The 15,254-nt window shown below is 38.7% G+C and overlaps 1 protein-coding gene across 6 annotated transcripts in view; it reads left to right on the top strand.

The window, feature by feature from the left end:
• The window catches only part of PARN (poly(A)-specific ribonuclease), a 66,930-nt gene extending 51,984 nt beyond the window's left edge, over positions 1-14,946 (top strand). For 5 of the 6 annotated variants that reach the window (XM_068699931.1, XM_068699935.1, XM_068699934.1 and 2 more), the window contains 3 exons: positions 2,494-2,683; positions 11,741-11,928; positions 13,976-14,946. In XM_068699931.1, coding sequence (XP_068556032.1) covers positions 2,494-2,683; positions 11,741-11,928; positions 13,976-14,028 — 431 coding nt within the window. In that variant the 3' untranslated portion in view covers positions 14,029-14,946. Of the gene's footprint in view, positions 1-2,493; positions 2,684-4,424; positions 5,023-11,740; positions 11,929-13,975 lie in introns of those variants that run through there. The other variant, XM_068699937.1, reaches the window with a different exon arrangement.
• The last annotated feature ends 308 nt before the right edge of the window (positions 14,947-15,254 follow it).

The following is a 15,254-nucleotide window of genomic DNA, read 5'->3' as shown; positions in this document are numbered from 1 at the left end:
AGAGCTTGGCTTCCAGATTAAAGGCTGAGAGTTGCAAAGATGCTGGGACTTGGAGGAAAAAGGAGAACTAAAGAATACATAGTTCCTTGATAGGGAAGGTCTCCTCACAGACAATGCATAGGCAAAGCAGAGACGCTTAACACCTTCTTTGCCTCTGTCTTCAATGCCGATGATGGGCTTCGGGACCCAGGGTGCCCTGAGCTGGAGGACCGGGACGGTGGGGATGACAAACTCCCAACCGACCCTGAACGTGTGCGGGATTTGCTACTCCACCTGGATCCCTACAAGTCCATGGGTCCGGATGGGATTCATCCACGGGTGCTGAAAGAGCTGGCAGACGTCATCGCGGAACCTCTCTCAATTATTTTTCAACGATCCTGGGAATCTGGAGAGGTCCCGGTAGACTGGAAGCTGGCAAATGTTGTGCCGATTTTCAAGAAGGGTCAGAAAGAAGACCCTAGCAATTACAGGCCTGTCAGTCTCACGTCAGTGCCTGGTAAAATCATGGAGAAGATGGTTCTCGAACTTATTGAGGCGCACCTGGGGGACAAAGCAGTCAGTGGTCCCAGCCAGCATGGGTTTGTGAAGGGTAGGTCCTGCCTAACTAACCTGATTTCCTTTTATGATAAGATCACCTGTATGGTGGACCAAGGGAAACCAGCTGATGTGATTTTTTTGGACTTCAGCAAGGCTTTTGACACGGTTTCCCATAGGATCCTACTGGACAAAACGTCCACCATACAGCTAAATAAAAACATCATACGATGGGTGAGCAATTGGCTAACGGGCAGGGCCCAAAGGGTTATGGTAAATGGGGCTGCGTCAGGCTGGCGGGCGGTCACCAGTGGGGTCCCTCAAGGCTCCATTTTAGGGCCGGTACTTTTCAATATTTTTATAAACGATCTGGATGTAGGAATAGAAGGTATTTTGAGCAAGTTTGCTGATGACACCAAACTTGGAGGAGTTGTGGACTCGAATGAGGGTGGAAAGGCCTTGCAGAGGGATCTGGATAGGTTGGAGAGCTGGGCCATCACCAACCGCATGAAGTTCAATAAGAGCAAGTGCCGGGTCCTGCACCTGGGACGGGGAAACCCTGGCTGCACGTACAGACTGGGCGATGAGACGCTGGAGAGCAGCCTAGAAGAGAGGGATCTGGGGGTCGTGGTAGACAGCAAGTTGAATATGAGCCAGCAGTGTGCCCTGGCAGCCAGGAGGGCCAACCGTGTCCTGGGGTGCATCAAGCACGGCATCGCTAGTAGGTCGAGGGAGGTGATTGTCCCGCTCTACTCTGCGCTGGTGCGGCCTCACCTCGAGTACTGTGTGCAGTTCTGGGCACCACAGTATAAAAAGGACATGAAACTGTTGGAGAGTGTCCAGAGGAGGGCTACGAAGATGGTGAAAGGCCTGGAGGGGAAGACGTACGAGGAATGGCTGAGGGCACTGGGCCTGTTCAGCCTGGAGAAGAGGAGGCTGAGGGGAGGCCTCATCTCAGTCTACAACTTCCTCGTAAGGGGGTATTGAGAGGCAGGAGACCTTTTCTCCATTAACACCAGTGACAGGACCCGCGGGAACGGGGTTAAGCTGAGACAGGGGAAATTTAGGCTTGACATCAGGAGGGGGTTCTTCACAGAGAGGGTGGTTGCACACTGGAACAGGCTCCCCAGGGAAGTGGTCACTGCACCGAGCCTGTCTGAATTTAAGAAGAGATTGGACTGTGCACTTAGTCACATGGTCTGAACTTTTGGGTAGACCTGTGCGGTGTCAAGAGTTGGACTTGATGATCCTTAAGGGTCCCTTCCAACTCAGGATATTCTATGATTCTATGTTGGTAAACTGTTGCTGAGTGAAGGCAGTGAAAGTTTTCTTTAAGTGATTCTAATTTTGTGTTGACAAAAATGCTTCTACCTTGAACTGGCAGTCTTTTTTAGTTAAGTGGAGACAGAACATTAGAAAGATACAAGGATGGAACAGCTGGGTGCTAGTTAAGTACTGCTTCCACGGGTATCTTGTGCTTCAAAAAATGCAGCTCAAATGAGCTTATGTTTCACAGCAATCAGAGTTTTGGCAAAGCCTGTGCAAATGTCGTCTTTTCCTGGCAGACTTGCAAAATAAACCTGCTGGGTTAAATAGTGAGACTAAAAGGGAAAAAATCCAGGAATTCTTTTCTTGCCAACAAGCAATCTGGAAGAGGGTTATGAGTGAAGCATTGATGGTTTCTAATTTAAAAGAGAAATCTTCAGTAGAATTAACCCTTCTTGGAAGAAGTCTAACTCAGAAATGTTTTAAATGTTTAATTGAAATATACAATGTGAATTTAGGATAGTACAACATTTATTTATTTACATACTTATTTTACCACTAATAGTGGAACTAGAAAAAGTAGTTTTTATGAACTGAACAAATAGCCTTCTGTTTTTCACACTAAGTTATCTCAGGGGAGGGTGTGTTGTAATTTAAGCATTTTGTGTATAACATCACTCTTCTTCCCCATAGCTGTAAACACCAGCAGGTATGCTGAAAGTTATAGGATCCAGACATATGCTGAATATGTTGAGAAAAAACATGAAGAAAAACAGGCAAAGAGAAAATGTACAGAAGATAGTTGGAAGGAGATGGAGAGAAAGCGGTTAAAAACTCAATGTGCACCTTACGTTTCCCAGAGTCGATACTACTGTGTTAACAGGTGAGATTTTTTCCATATTGCAAATTGTTGTATTTTTATTGCACTGTATTAAGTCTAGCACTTCTGAGGTAGTTTTTATCTGGTATTTTCTTTTCTTTTTTTTTTTTTTTTTGCACATGAATCGATAGTGGTACATCACCTGTCACAAGATCATACGTAAAGGAGTGGAGGGGATTTAGTAGTTAGACAAATTTTTAAAATATTAGGATACTGGGGGCAGGTCAACTCACAGCTTCTGAGCTTATTGTAGTAGTACCATTTCTTACAACCAAAGTAAAAGAATTACATCCCTCTTTGTTTTACACCTCTAAATAGCTTTTGTGTTGTGGTTTAACCCAGCAAGTAGCAGAGCACTGCACAGCCATTCACTCACCCTCCCCTCTCTGCAGTGGGATGGGGGAGAGAATCAGGGGCAAAAATGTAAAAGAGTTGAGATAAAGGCAATTTAACAGGATAGGAAAGGAAGGGAAAATAGTAATAAAATACTAAACAAAGCAAGTGATGCACAATGCGATTGCTCACCGTCCACTGACTGATGTCCAGCAGTGGTCCCCTGCCCCACTCCAGCTAGCCACCCTACTTTGTTGTTCCACATGTGGCCAGATGGTGTGGAGCATCCCTTTGGCCACTTGGGGTCACTTGTCCTAGGTCTGCCATCTGTTCTACAACAACTAAGCAATCTGTGTGCTATCAGCATTATTTTCATCTTAAATCCAAAACACAGCACCTTACCAGCTACTAGGAATAAATTTGACTGTAGCCCAGTCAAAACTAGGACACGTGTCATTTGGAAACTTTGAAAACTTGTCTTTGGATTCTCCTCTAAAGGTAGTCTTGTGTGTTTTGGTTTTTTTATGACTTTCCATGGTGATACTGCCACAGTGAAGGGTATAAATTACCATCTTAGGCAGTCCAGATGAGGTTGTGCTTCAGAAACAGGAAGGCAAATGATGATCACAGAATCACAGAATTGAAGGGGTTGGAAGGGACCTCGAAAGATCATTGGGTCCAACCCCCCTGCCAAAGCAGGTTCCTTGAAGTAGGCTGCCCAGGTAGGCGTCCAGACAGGCTTTAAATATCTCCAGAGAAGGAGACTCCACAACCTCCCTGGGCAGCCTGTCCCCCTCACCGTGAAGAAATTCTTCTGCATGGTGCAGAACCTCCTGTGCTCTATCTTGTGACCATTACTCCTTGTCCTGTCCCCACAAACCACTGAAAAGAGGTTGGCCAAATCCCTCTGTCTCCCACACCTCAGGTATTTATACACACTGAGGAGATCCCCTCTCAGTCTTTTGTCCAGGCTGAACAGACCCAGGTCTCTCAGCCTTTCCTCATAGGAAAGATGCTCCAGGCCCCATATCATCTTTGTGGACCTCCGCTGGACTCCTTCCAGGAGATCCTTGTGTTTTTTGTACTGGGGAGCCCAGAATTGGACACATTACTCCAGGTGAAGCCTGACCAGGGCAGAATAGAGGAGGAGGATCACCTCCCTTGACCTGCTGGCCACACTCCTTTTAATGCACACCACGATCCCATTGATCCTCTTGGCCATGAGGGCACACTGCTGGCTCATGGCCAACCTGTTGTCCACCAGGACCCCCAGGTCCTTCTCCTCAGAGCTCCTCTCCAGCAGGTCATCCCCCAGCCTGTACTGATACATGCAGCTGCTCCTTCCCAGGTGCAGGACTCTACACTTGCTCATGTTAAACCTCATTTGGTTTCTTCCTGCCCATTTCTCCAGCCTGTCCAGGTCTCACTGAATGGCAGCACAGCCTTCTGGTGTGTCAGCCACTCCTCCCAGCTTTGTGTCATCAGCGTACTTGCTGAGGGCAGATGCTATTCCCTCATCGACGTCATTGATGAAGATGTTGAACAAGACTGGACCCAGCACTGGCCCCTGGGGAACACCGCTAGTCACATGTTTCCAGACGGACTCTGCACTGCCGATCACCACCCTCTGAGCTTGGCCAGTCAGACAGTTCTCCACCCACCTTGCTGTCCACTCCTCTATCCCACACTTACTCAGCTTTGCTATCAGGATGTCATGGGAGACAGTATCGAAAGCCTTGCTGAAGTCAAGGTAGATTACATCCACTGCTCTCCCCTCATCTACCCAGCTGGTGATGCCATCATAGAAAGCAACGAGGTTGGTTAACCATGACTTCCCCTTGGTTAATCCATGCTGACTGCTCCTCATAAGCTTCTTCTCTTCCAATTGCTTGGAGATGGCATCCAGAATAAGCTTTTCCAACACCTTTCCAGGGACAGAGGTGTGACTGACTGGCCTGTAGTTTCCCAAATCCTCCTCCTTGCTCTTCTTGAAGACCGGAGTGACATTGGCTATCCTCCAATCTTCAGGCACCTCTCCTGTTCTCCAGGACCTATGACAGAGAGCCATTCGGCAATCACCTCTGCCAACTCCCTTAGCACATGTGGATGCATCCCATTGGGACCTGTGGATTTGTGTGTGTTGAGCCTACTCAGATGCTCCCGAACCATTCTCTTGTCAACAAGGGGGGAGGTCTCTTCCCAGACTCTTTCTCCTCCCTCCAGGGTCAAAGAGTCCCATGGGGGAGTCCTTGAAGCAAAGACTGAAGCAAAGAAAGCATTCAGTATCTCCGTCTTCTCAGCATCTCCCATTACCAGGACACCCCCCTCGTTCAGCAAGGGACCCACATTATCCCTAGTCTTCCTTTTAATATTTACATACTTAAAAAACAAAAACAAAAAACTTATTATCTTTTATCTCTTTTGAAAACCTCATCTCTAGGTGGGTTTTTAGCCTTCCTTGTCGCATCCCTGAAGGCCCTGAAAACACTTCTGTACTCCTCCCAAGAGGACAGGCCTTTTTTCCACATTTCATAAACCTTCCTCTTCCTTTTGATCTTATCGATGAGCTCCTTGCTCATCCACGCAGGTTTCCTGCCCCCCTTCCCCAGTTTCCTATTCTTCTGGATGCACCGATCCTGAGCATGGAAGAAGTGCTCTTTAAATGTAGCCCAGCTCTCACATGCACCCTTGCCTTCTAGCAGCCTAGCCCATGAGATACTCCCAAGCAGGTCCCAGAAGTGATCGAAGTTGGGTCTCCGAAAGTCCAAGGTTGCAATCCTACTTTTAGCCTTACTTCTTCCACCAAGCTCCATCTTAAACTCCACCATCTCATGGTCGCTGCACCCAAGCTGCCCCCGACCTTCACATCCCTAACCAAGCCCATCCCTGTTGGTAAGGACAAGGTCCAGGAGCACCCCCCACCTAATTGGCTCCTCCACCACCCATGTCAGAAAATTGTCTTCAATGCATTATAGGTGCATGATGGTTGTGAGGCTTTGAGTTTTAGGAGTAAAATTTGAAAAGTGTTTTATTTTTGTTTTTAAATAGTTAGCTATTTACTTAGTATTATAAGTATTATACTTAGCTAGTTAGCTAAGTCAGGAGGTGTCTGTTTTGATTCCAATACAGTAGGTTGCTGTGTGTATTTCTTGTTCCATTTTTACCCACACTATTGAAGAGATGTTTTAGATATGAAGAGAACGTGAGTTTTTTTTGTTTTTTTTTTCAGTGATCTGTGTGGGTGTGAATAGAAAGAGTCTTTCAGTGTTAATAAAACTAAATAATTCAGCTATCAAGTCATTAGTATTCTTAGTTTTTCAAAATTCTATAAATTATGTATTTGGAAAAAACACATTTTGGTGGAGTGCATAAGTTACATTAGTGTAGATGTTAATTTTTTTCTCCCTCACACACCTCCACTCCCTCTCTTTAAACAGACCAAATGAGATGGGCATAAAACCAACACTGAGCTTTTCCTGCTTTATCTTTCTTGGGAATGCTATGATAAGTTCTAACTCTCATTATATCTTCCAGTAAATGTTATCATGTAACAAATGTACTAAACTTGTTCTTCTCACTTACATGAGCTTATGATTTGCCTACTTTGCAAAATTAAATACAGGTGTGTGTTTTGCCTAGGTGTCAGATTTTCATGCCTTTTATCATGGTGGGAATTCTAAATGTGTTAGACTTGTTGGATTCCTTAAAAAAAATAATAATAATTAAAAAAGCATATGGAAGAACCTGGTGATAAAATCCATATCAAATGAAGTCATGAAGTTAGTTCAATTAAACTATTGTACTTAGGAAAATTTGGGAATACATGCTGTGAAGAGATGAAGAACTCAGGATTGTCCTGGCACTGGTTTACATGTGTTCTCGGTACCTGGTGGCTAAGGTTCAAGTCTGTAGCTTATAGTTAATTCTGTATTAAATAGTCTGAACATATTGAACATCTTGAGTCTATTGCAAAGAAATCCCAAGTCATAGTATTGTTTCTACTGGAGGAAGTCTCTCTCCTTACTGAAATACACAGGTATTACGGGTATCTCACAGATTCTAGGCAAGACACTAAGAGTGGTGGCTTATGATATGAACTGTAGACAACTTCTTCTTTCAACAGATATGTTGGAAAACAGTAAATGTGGAAAGCAGACTTGTTATTTTTCAAAGAAGTTGGGGACGACCACAAATACGTAATTTGGAAAATTGCTGAATAAATTTTTTAGCGAATTCTTTCCTTAATGTTATGTCTCAGTGAGTTGTCTGCCTTAACACTATCTCCTTGAAAGATTTTCATCTGTTTTCTCTAATATTGAGAAATTCCTCAAGAAACAGCCTTGCTATCCTTATTTTTTGATGATCAACACTTTGATAGCTTTAGATAGTAGTCTTTTATTTTGTTTATAGACAATTTTATAATTGCCATTACATGAATTTTGGTTCTATTGTTATTCCAATAATAAAGTGACTTTATTCTGGTCCAAACTCCCTTTCATGCAGCTCTTTTGACATGTATTTGTTTGTTTGTTTTATTTCTCTTTGTTACTAGCTAGATTGTGTTCTCTTGTGAATTAGTCCTTTGTAAATATTTCCTCTGTAAGTGTGAGCTGGCAATTACACCGGGTTAGACACAACGTGTAACTGCACACTCAGTGCTCTTTCAGTTCACTCATGCTGTCTGTAGATAGATTTTCTTTTTGTTTCCAGACAGAGATATCTTACAAATAAATACATATTTATATATGCTTATATGTAAATATTTTTATACAATGTTATATATATTTGTATTTGTCCAGGTTATTTTTATGTATTTGTGTGTGCATATGTGCATATTCATCCAGATTAATCTGAATCATATATAGTCAAGCACTCAATGCTGTGGTGTATCCAGCAGCTGATCTCTTATAATAGATTCATGTTACTGCATTCTTTATTACTTATTATTTAATAAGCTTACTGCATCAGCTTCTGTCAGCTTCTGACAATACGTTCTGGCTAGTTTTTCATTCTGTAAAGAAGTTGTTAGTTATTTCTTATAAGCAACCTTCTGTCTTAGATTGTCAGACTGGTAAGTATGTAATGAGGGTTTATTAATTCCTGTTTTAGAAACAAACTATATTCCAATGTTACAGAGGAACTTCTCTTCAGAAAATGCTGTATCATAGTAGCTACAAGGTACAACAATTTATAATTAATATATACTCCTGTCATGTAGCGTATTACTACTGTTACATATAAAAATTAGTTTTAATGGAAAGGTGCCTGACAGTTTACATCGGATGGAGAAGCAGAGGAAATGCAAAACTCCAAGTAGTTAATAGGATCCACTCCTCTAAAGCCATTCCCTTTTCAGAGCATGCTTTCCAAAATGGATGGACCATGGCCTCTTATGTGGCTGTGTACTGCATGAGCTGTGTTGTGCTGAGCAAATAGCTGCCTGCCAACTGTCTTGACTGGTTAAACGCATGGAATTGGGATCCTTTCCTCTGCAAAATGGTATTAAACCATAGCATGAAAAATAGGTTATGTTCTATGAAAAACTAGATATCCTTTTCTGCTTGCAGTTACTACTTTTCCTAATCATCATGTAAGGATGAGTAAAATAAAATAAGCTAATGGCAGAAGACTCACATGAGCATAAAGAATAGGAAAGTGATAGGTCATTTTGCCTTACAAGTTTTCTAGCTAAAACCAGGAGTGCTGCATCTGCTGTTGTCAGGCTCCCAGTTGTAGCACTGGTTTCTTGCATGCCTTAATTTTGTTGAAAATAGCTTATCTTATTTTTTTAAATGTTATTGTGTTTCTGCTGATGATTCCTTTACTGAGTTTGTAGTGACTTCTCTTACAGTTTATTTTCTACAGAAACGCTTGTGTATAGTTGTTTGTTAGAGGATAAGAATTGGGAAATGCTTGAAATTGAAAGTCTGTCTGTATCTAGGCCTATTCAAGATACTCAGTTATGATGGAATTGGTCCTTTCAAAAGTAGGACATTCCTTTCCAAAATGGAAAATGCTTAATGCTACATCATCATAACGGTTTCCCCCACTTTTACTCCTCTCCACTTTCGGATTCTTTCAAAGTAATTACCGTAGCACTAGCTGGATTGCTGCTATTTAGTAGCCACAATTTAGAAATGACACTACAGAGTTAGTGAGCATTTTAATCAGGTAGAGTGTGCTCTTTTGGGCAGCAAAGCTCTATGTAAGTCCACCACATCCTGTCGATTCATCAAATTGCGTTTAGTGCTAATGTTGTTACTCATGCTGCTGGGATTTAACAAAAATACTATATTCTTTGATGATTGGAGTTGTATTTAAGAATAGAAGTAGAAAATAAAATATAGATTTTAGATTTCTACCATCTTCCTTCTGTGGTATTCATCCCAGTTACTTTTGCCAGCAGGCTGGCATTAAAATAGGCCAACATAAGGGAGAGGTTGGGAAAAAAGGACTGGTGGATCCTGAGCCTTTGTTGAAGAGGTGCAGAACCACAACTATGATCATCACTAATTGAAATGAAAGCTGCATTGTGTTCACTAGATAGATTTGCCAGCTGGCAGTGTATGCTGGGCTTTTCTTACTTTTCCCCCAAACTTGGCTGGTAATTTTACTTAAAAACAAAGAATAAAAATCTTAATTCAGAATATAAAAGAAACTTCAGAACCTATTTAAATATATTTTTTTTTCCTTTTGAAAAATCATATTATTGCATGGGTAACTGTTGTACATTTGTGTTCTGAAACTTGAGTGCCATCTTTGCTAATGGTTGATGTAACACTTTCTCCTAAATGCTTCAGATGTCCAGAAAGTATAAACCAGTATATCTGAATTGGAAAATTACTGATAACTAGTAGTTTGTTTGCTTTTTCCACTTTGTTTGTTTGGTTGTTTCTCAATGGAGTAAGGAAATTGAGACAGAAACATGGACATACTCCAAAATAGCTGGTATAATTAGAAAACTGAACTTTGATCTGAGTAGTGTTCTAACTTATATATACAACCATACTGGTTTACTACTATTGCTAAGTGAAAAAAATTATGTTCCTGTAGTCTTGAACCTTATTTTCAGACAAAGAAGAACAGAACAAAAAAACACCTAATATGTGTTTATGTGGAATCCATGCAGTGAATGGAAGCATAAAAGTCAACGGTTATTGATCATTTATCTAATCCTGAGATTGTAATTTGTGGCTCCTAAATTTTCTTCCTTATGTATTATTCAGAATATATTTCCCAGAGGTAGAATTCTTAGAAAAAAATCCAAACATTTCTTTTAAATATAAAAGTCATTTTTCATTTTCTAAATGCACTTTCTTAAAAAGACTTTTATTTTCCAGACATATTTTATTTCTGTTTTGCAATATTGAAATGTGTATGTGGGACAAATAGTTCTCTCCAGCTTTTTGGCTTACATCTTTTTATTGATCATAGTTGTGGTGTGACTCGAAATGAAGGTTTGTAAGAGATCATGCAAGAAGGTGTTCTGTATGTGAACATTTGCAGGATAAGCCAGCCATTCATCAAAGTAAATGGTGTGTGCATCCCTAAAGTGGAAGTAAAAGCATGAAGTATAATCATATGTTTCATGGTTTTTTACTACCTTTGGACATTCCAGAATTAGTCTGTTTTAAATTGCAAATTGTCCAGGCTTTACCTGAACAAAAGTCTATTTCAAAGACAAAACTGTACAGATAAATTTGACAATCCTTTAGCTGAAACTTTATTGAAACACCATGCTTCCAGATATGATAGATTAAAAGAAAAAATAAAAAGGATTTTAGTTTTGTTTTATAATTTGATATTCCTTTTTTTAAATACAAGCATTGAATAGAATGTTCAATAAAAGAAGTGTTTTGTGTTGGTTTTACCAAAAAACTAAAGGTTTATAAGCCTAAAACTACTTTTTTTTTAATCTGTTGTTCTGAAAAAATATTAAAATGTACACTTAAATAGCTAGAAGTTCGATGGGAACTCTTTTTTTTTAATTAGCTTCTTTGCCACTTATGTTTTACTTTATTTTAATATTTTCATTTGGCATTCAAGGAAGATTAACAATTGAATTATAGTTGGATGAAATTTATGCCGTGTTATTTCAATGTATGCTGAATGAAATAGAGCTCTAAGTGAATATTTGTAATGTGCTCATCAGACTTCAATTTAAATGCTACTTACAAAATATGTGCAACTTTTTGTGATTTTTATTTCACCAGTTTGTTGGATTATAGGAATCTCACTTTAAGACCCGTTTTTAACTTTTATTACACTGAGTTTGGTTGTTTTCTCTGTATAGTAGAAATACTTTTACAACTGCATATAGTTCAAGGAGAGTGGATGAACTTAGCATGTAAAATCCTTCAATATGAAGATGTATGTTTTTGGGATTAATAGGTGATGAGCATTCTCAATAGATATTCAGTTACATGCAAGAGCTTTCATGACGAAGAGGGGAAAAAAATAAACCCGAGCAGGGATAGAGAACAGCTTTAATTACGGTTGAGATGAGCAATCTCATCAGAATAACAGCTAAGCCTGAGACATCAATAGCTCAATGAACACCTTTATTTCCCTAAGTTGCAAGTCGGATTTTCCAGGTAATATAATTTCATGGTATATCACTTAGTTTATTCTACTACCTTCATAAGCATTTAATAGATGTATAGTAACTAATACCTATGTAATAGTTATTCTTAACTTGTCCATAACAATATTTCGCCTGCATTTCAGTTTTACAGGTACCAGTACAGTGGGAAAGAGAAGCATGAGTCCTATTCAGGAAGAAACTGGTTCTGATGATGTGGAAGAGGGAGAAGATCCAGAATACAATCAGACAGACTCCTGTGCAGAGCCCCTCCCAGATAGTAAGAAGAGAGCCAAAAAGTTCAAAAAGATCAAGAAAGAGCAAGTTCCAGCAGGTAAAAGCAATGTTCTTGCTTATGATTTTCTGTTCTGTTTGGAACTGCCCTAAACCTGAACAAAATTGAATTTTTCTTTAATGTCTCAACTTTTCTGGACTTCTATGAGTGTAACACAGTAAGTCAGTGTTATAAGTCATTTTGCTGTGAGTTGTTTAAACTGAAGATGGCATCAAAAAGGAAAACAAAACAACTGAGACAAACTAAAAGAAGAAGTATTTGATTTCTTGCCTACTTTCTTCCTTAAAATAAAGCTCTTTGAATATTTATAGCTTTTTTTTTTTTTCATTTATGTGACCTTCTTGTTATGCAAAATCAGATAACTTTATCAAAACAAAACTGAAAGGATTCTGGAAGTAAAACACTAAAGTAGATCCTATTAATTCAACAAACTTTTATCACCAGTTGTAAGACTTACCTGATGCAGACCTTTTCACTTAAGCTTAATTAGAGTCATAGCATAATTGAATGCCTGTAGCTTGATCTGCAAGATATGTCGTTAAACAAACTGTTGCTTACAAATAAGTCCATTTTAATAAAACTACCTGCTGCCTTGAAAGCTAATATATGTGCCCTTTTAAGTAGCACTTATATATATTAGAACTTAAACTGTATATCTTGATAACATTGTACTAATTTCCCTTATTCACTGTCATTTGTGAGATTATTTAAGTTGAAGAACCGATGCAATTTCTCACTGTGGTCGGAATGTTATCTACATTTATAACTAAGCCAAAACTTTGACAGCCAACCTGCCTGCCCCTCCAGCACACTGCTTGCCACAGTGCCTCCCTAGAACATCTCTTGAGAACATGTTGGCTTTCTAAGACAATTCAGTGAAGCAGTAAGCTGCCAAATAGATGCTGATGTAACAGGATTCACTAGGCCCTTTAGATTTTTGATCGTTTTGCATTTATGTATCACTTAGCTGTGCTTTTATTTCTGATATTAATTGACAAGATAGTGATGAAAATTGAGAGTTATTAAAATCCATTCCACACATTCTGGATGGGTGGGTCACAGTCACCCTTCCCAGTTCTTGCAGTCTAACGTGTTCTTAGTAAGCCTACATTTGTTTGAAAGGTTACTGGACTGTGAGCAGACCTTTCACATTTCATGAACTGTTAGCTGTTAAAGCTTGAGGAATCTCACTTTCAGGAGATACAGATTTTGAAAAACAAAAGAAATTGTAGACCTCTGTAAAGGTGTCAAAATATGGATTTGCCAGAATTATGTTTTTTCTTTATCTGTTTTGTAAATCTTCTATTTTTTAGCCTTGTTTAGTGTTCAAGATTTAAAGCTTGAAAATCAATAGTGTTTCCAATACAAAATATAAATTCAAATCTTTTTCCTGTCTTCTAAAAACTGTTAGGACTTATAAATCAATATATGTAATATTCTGTGTGGCATTTGACCATAATCTTTCTGGTTTTTATTTGGTTGAAGACTTTTCACCTAGGCTGTTGGATAATTCTATTTTGTTTTGGTTTTCAGACTTTAATACTGACATTTTCTAGCCCAAATACCTTTTAATTGTTTGTCTGGCTAAATGCAGATAGGTGACTATTTTTCACCTTATATTTTTGCAATGTTGTACAAATTTCTGCGCCTGTAAAAAAAAAAAAAAATAATAAATAAAAATAAAAATAAATAAAAATAACATAGGGGGGCGTATGTTGAAATCAAGTAACCTTAGGTCACGTGAATTTAAACCACAAAGTAATTGATTTCTGTTGATCTATTTGTTGTTGATTCTGTTTGAACTTGTTAGCAATTTCTTTCAGAAAATTTTCTTTGTTCATTAGTGTTTCAACTCGTTCGGAAAAAACTAAGTCAACTTTTTTTAGTACCCATTGATAAACAGTCTGTTTGGTTCCCTTTGTAAATATTGACTTGCAAATAACATATCTAAAGCTTTGCTGTAGAGAAGAAAATTTGTCATTTGTATGCTTTGAACGAATCGAAAGATTGTTGATCTGACTTTTTGTTTTTTTTAGTGTTTGTATATTGAAATCTTTAATATAGTATTCTATGACTCCTTTTTTAGGAAGCTTCACAAGTAGTTCCACTGAAATTTTTGAAGTCCCTGAAACATGGTAGGAAACAACTGCCTGAACAAGTGGAATTGATTGACAGCAGTTGTAAGAACACACCTCCTGGAAGCCATACTTTATTTAAATATAAATGGTGTTAACAAAGCAGTATGTGTCCTGAAAATCAGTTTAATTATTTTAAACTGTTTACTGAACAATCACTGTCAATTTTACTTGTGCATATATTAACTAGTATATGATTGTTGTTGATCATGTGAAATCCTTGTTGTTGTAAATGATGTTAGATTTAAGAAGCAAGACTAAATGTTTTTTGGTCACCTCCTTTGGCATGCTGGCTATGAAATGTACAAAAAAAACTGGCACTCTGATTTCATGCTAGGCTGTTTCCTGTGCTTGAGGGGACTTACCACAAATCTCCTAATCTTTATATATTTTTTAAGGCAATGTCAGTATGCGTGATGTCAGCATTCTTGACACAGGTAGAACTGCAGTTTCACATATTGCTTTCTACCAGTTACTCTATCTGGAATTTTTTTTTTTTTACTTTTTCATTCTCTACTCCCACCCTCCACCCCCAGTGCAGCCAGTGTTCCTCTAAATACTAACTTTACACATACCATATCCTTTTAAAACAAATAAAAAAATAAATTTAACTTATGTGGTTCTCAAACATGAATATCCTAGTGGGAGGTAGTTTTTCTTTGTTTTCACATCCTGCTGTTTTCACTCTTAAGTCTTGATCTATTTCTTCCCCACCTTCTTCCCCAGCTTGTGGGGTTTTTGTAAAAATGTTTTTTTGGTACCTGTGACAAACCTGCTAACTGCACCAGCCCTTTATTTGTTTAAAAAAGATCTGCATTGGTAGATTTCAGAAAATGTTTGATATTTAACATTTTTGTATCATGGAAATAAAAACAAAAGATGTATTTCCATAAAATGAAAATTAAAAAAATTTTCTTAGGAATTCGTTTGTTTTTATTTATTAGCTTCTGAAATGGTTTTCATGTGCTCTTGTTTTGCTAAGACATAATATGACACTTTTTAATTTTCATAATGATTGCAGCCTGTGACTAGCAGAGCCTTTGGGTCCATGGACTACTTTCAAGATATTTGTGAATTGTAATCAGGAAAAGCAAGCCTGTTATAATACGATGCAAATTGCTGTGCATTTCCCTTGGAAAAAGAGTTTTATAAAACAGCAAGTTCAAAACATTTATTTGAAAGAGTGGTTTAGAAGTGGTTAAGAAGCTTTCACTGGATTGTATTTACATT

The sequence above is a fragment of the Anas acuta genome, chromosome 15, assembly GCF_963932015.1.
Source record: "Anas acuta chromosome 15, bAnaAcu1.1, whole genome shotgun sequence".
NCBI lineage: Eukaryota > Metazoa > Chordata > Aves > Anseriformes > Anatidae > Anas > Anas acuta.
This window is presented reverse-complemented; position numbering and strand designations above follow the sequence as displayed.